General features: G+C 76.3%; 1 protein-coding gene across 1 annotated transcript in view; it reads right to left on the bottom strand.

Moving 5' to 3' along the window:
• Nucleotides 1–100: 100 nt before the first annotated feature.
• The window catches only part of POLA1 (DNA polymerase alpha subunit 1), a gene marked incomplete at both ends in the record, with an annotated part of 4,372 nt that continues 3,426 nt past the window's right edge, over nt 101–1,046 (bottom strand). Inside the window, 2 exons of the mRNA XM_005779848.1 lie at nt 101–523; nt 595–927. Coding sequence (XP_005779905.1) covers nt 101–523; nt 595–927 — 756 coding nt within the window. The remainder of the gene's footprint in view (nt 524–594; nt 928–1,046) is intronic.

Here is a 1,046-nt window from a genome sequence, read left to right as displayed (position 1 = left end):
CATTCCTGCGACCGGCCGCCGCACCGCCTCGCCCCCAGCCCGACTCCCTCCGCTGGTCGCTCAAGCGACGCGCGAGAAGAGGGACGCGAGGTCGACGCGGTCAAAGGCGGACGCGTCCAGCCGCGCCCGCACCAAGCCCGCCAGGTGGCTGAGGTCGGCGGCGTCGGCGGGGCTGAGCGGAGGCACCTCGCCGAGCGTCTCGCCGCGCCGCTTCGCCTCGGCGACAGCCTTGGTCTTTGCGGCGCCCACGTCGAAGAGGGAGCGGTACGAGAGGAGCTGCGTGTGCAGCGAGCGGTCGGTGACGGTGCGCGTCATGCGGCCGCGGCAGCGCGCCTGCAGGCACGCTCAAGGCACGTGTCACGGGCCGCGCGTCCTCCCTCCCCCCGGGGCCTCTGCTCCGGCCGCGGCCGCGCACCACGGTGCAGGCGGGGAAGAGCGGCAGCCCGGCGTCGTCGCGCGAGATGTGCGTCGACACGGACCGCGCCCGCTCGCAGCAGGAGGGCTCGTCGCACTGGAGCGGCGCCTGCTCACCGCAAGGGGGGGTGAGGAGGGGCGCGGGGCTCTGCGTGGGAGGGCGCCTCGAGGCGGCGGCGCCGTGTAGTACGCGGCGATCGCCTTGCGCATGGCGAGCGTGAGCGCGTTGGAGACGGCCGTCCGAGGGAGGCGCGCGCCGCAGGCGCCGCAGCCGAGAGGGCCCGAGGCGCCGATCCACTCGCCAGGGGGGGTGCCGTCGGTGCCGTCCGAGAGGAGGCCCTTGAGCGGCGCGGTCGTCTTGCACGCGGCGCAGCGGACAGACAAGGGCTCGCAGTCGGCGAAGCGCTGCAGGTCGGATGGGGCGGCGAGGCGGTCGCGCGGCAGGGCGCCGCCGTCGTTGGACAGCGAGTGCGACTTGAACTTGGTGGCGTCGAGGCCGAGGCACTCCGCAACCTGCGGCCGGGGTGGGAGGGTGGTGGACGGGCGGTGGAAGGGCGGCGGGGGACGTGCGGGGCGCCCGCGCTGGGCGCCAGGGGGGAGGGGTGCGGGGAGGGGTGCGGGGAGGGTTGCGG

Source organism: Emiliania huxleyi (genome assembly GCF_000372725.1).
Source record: "Emiliania huxleyi CCMP1516 unplaced genomic scaffold EMIHUscaffold_225, whole genome shotgun sequence".
NCBI classification, from domain to species: Eukaryota; Haptophyta; order Isochrysidales; family Noelaerhabdaceae; genus Emiliania; species Emiliania huxleyi.
The sequence above is the reverse complement of the archived record's forward strand: the minus strand, read 5'-3'. Positions and strand labels throughout refer to the sequence as shown.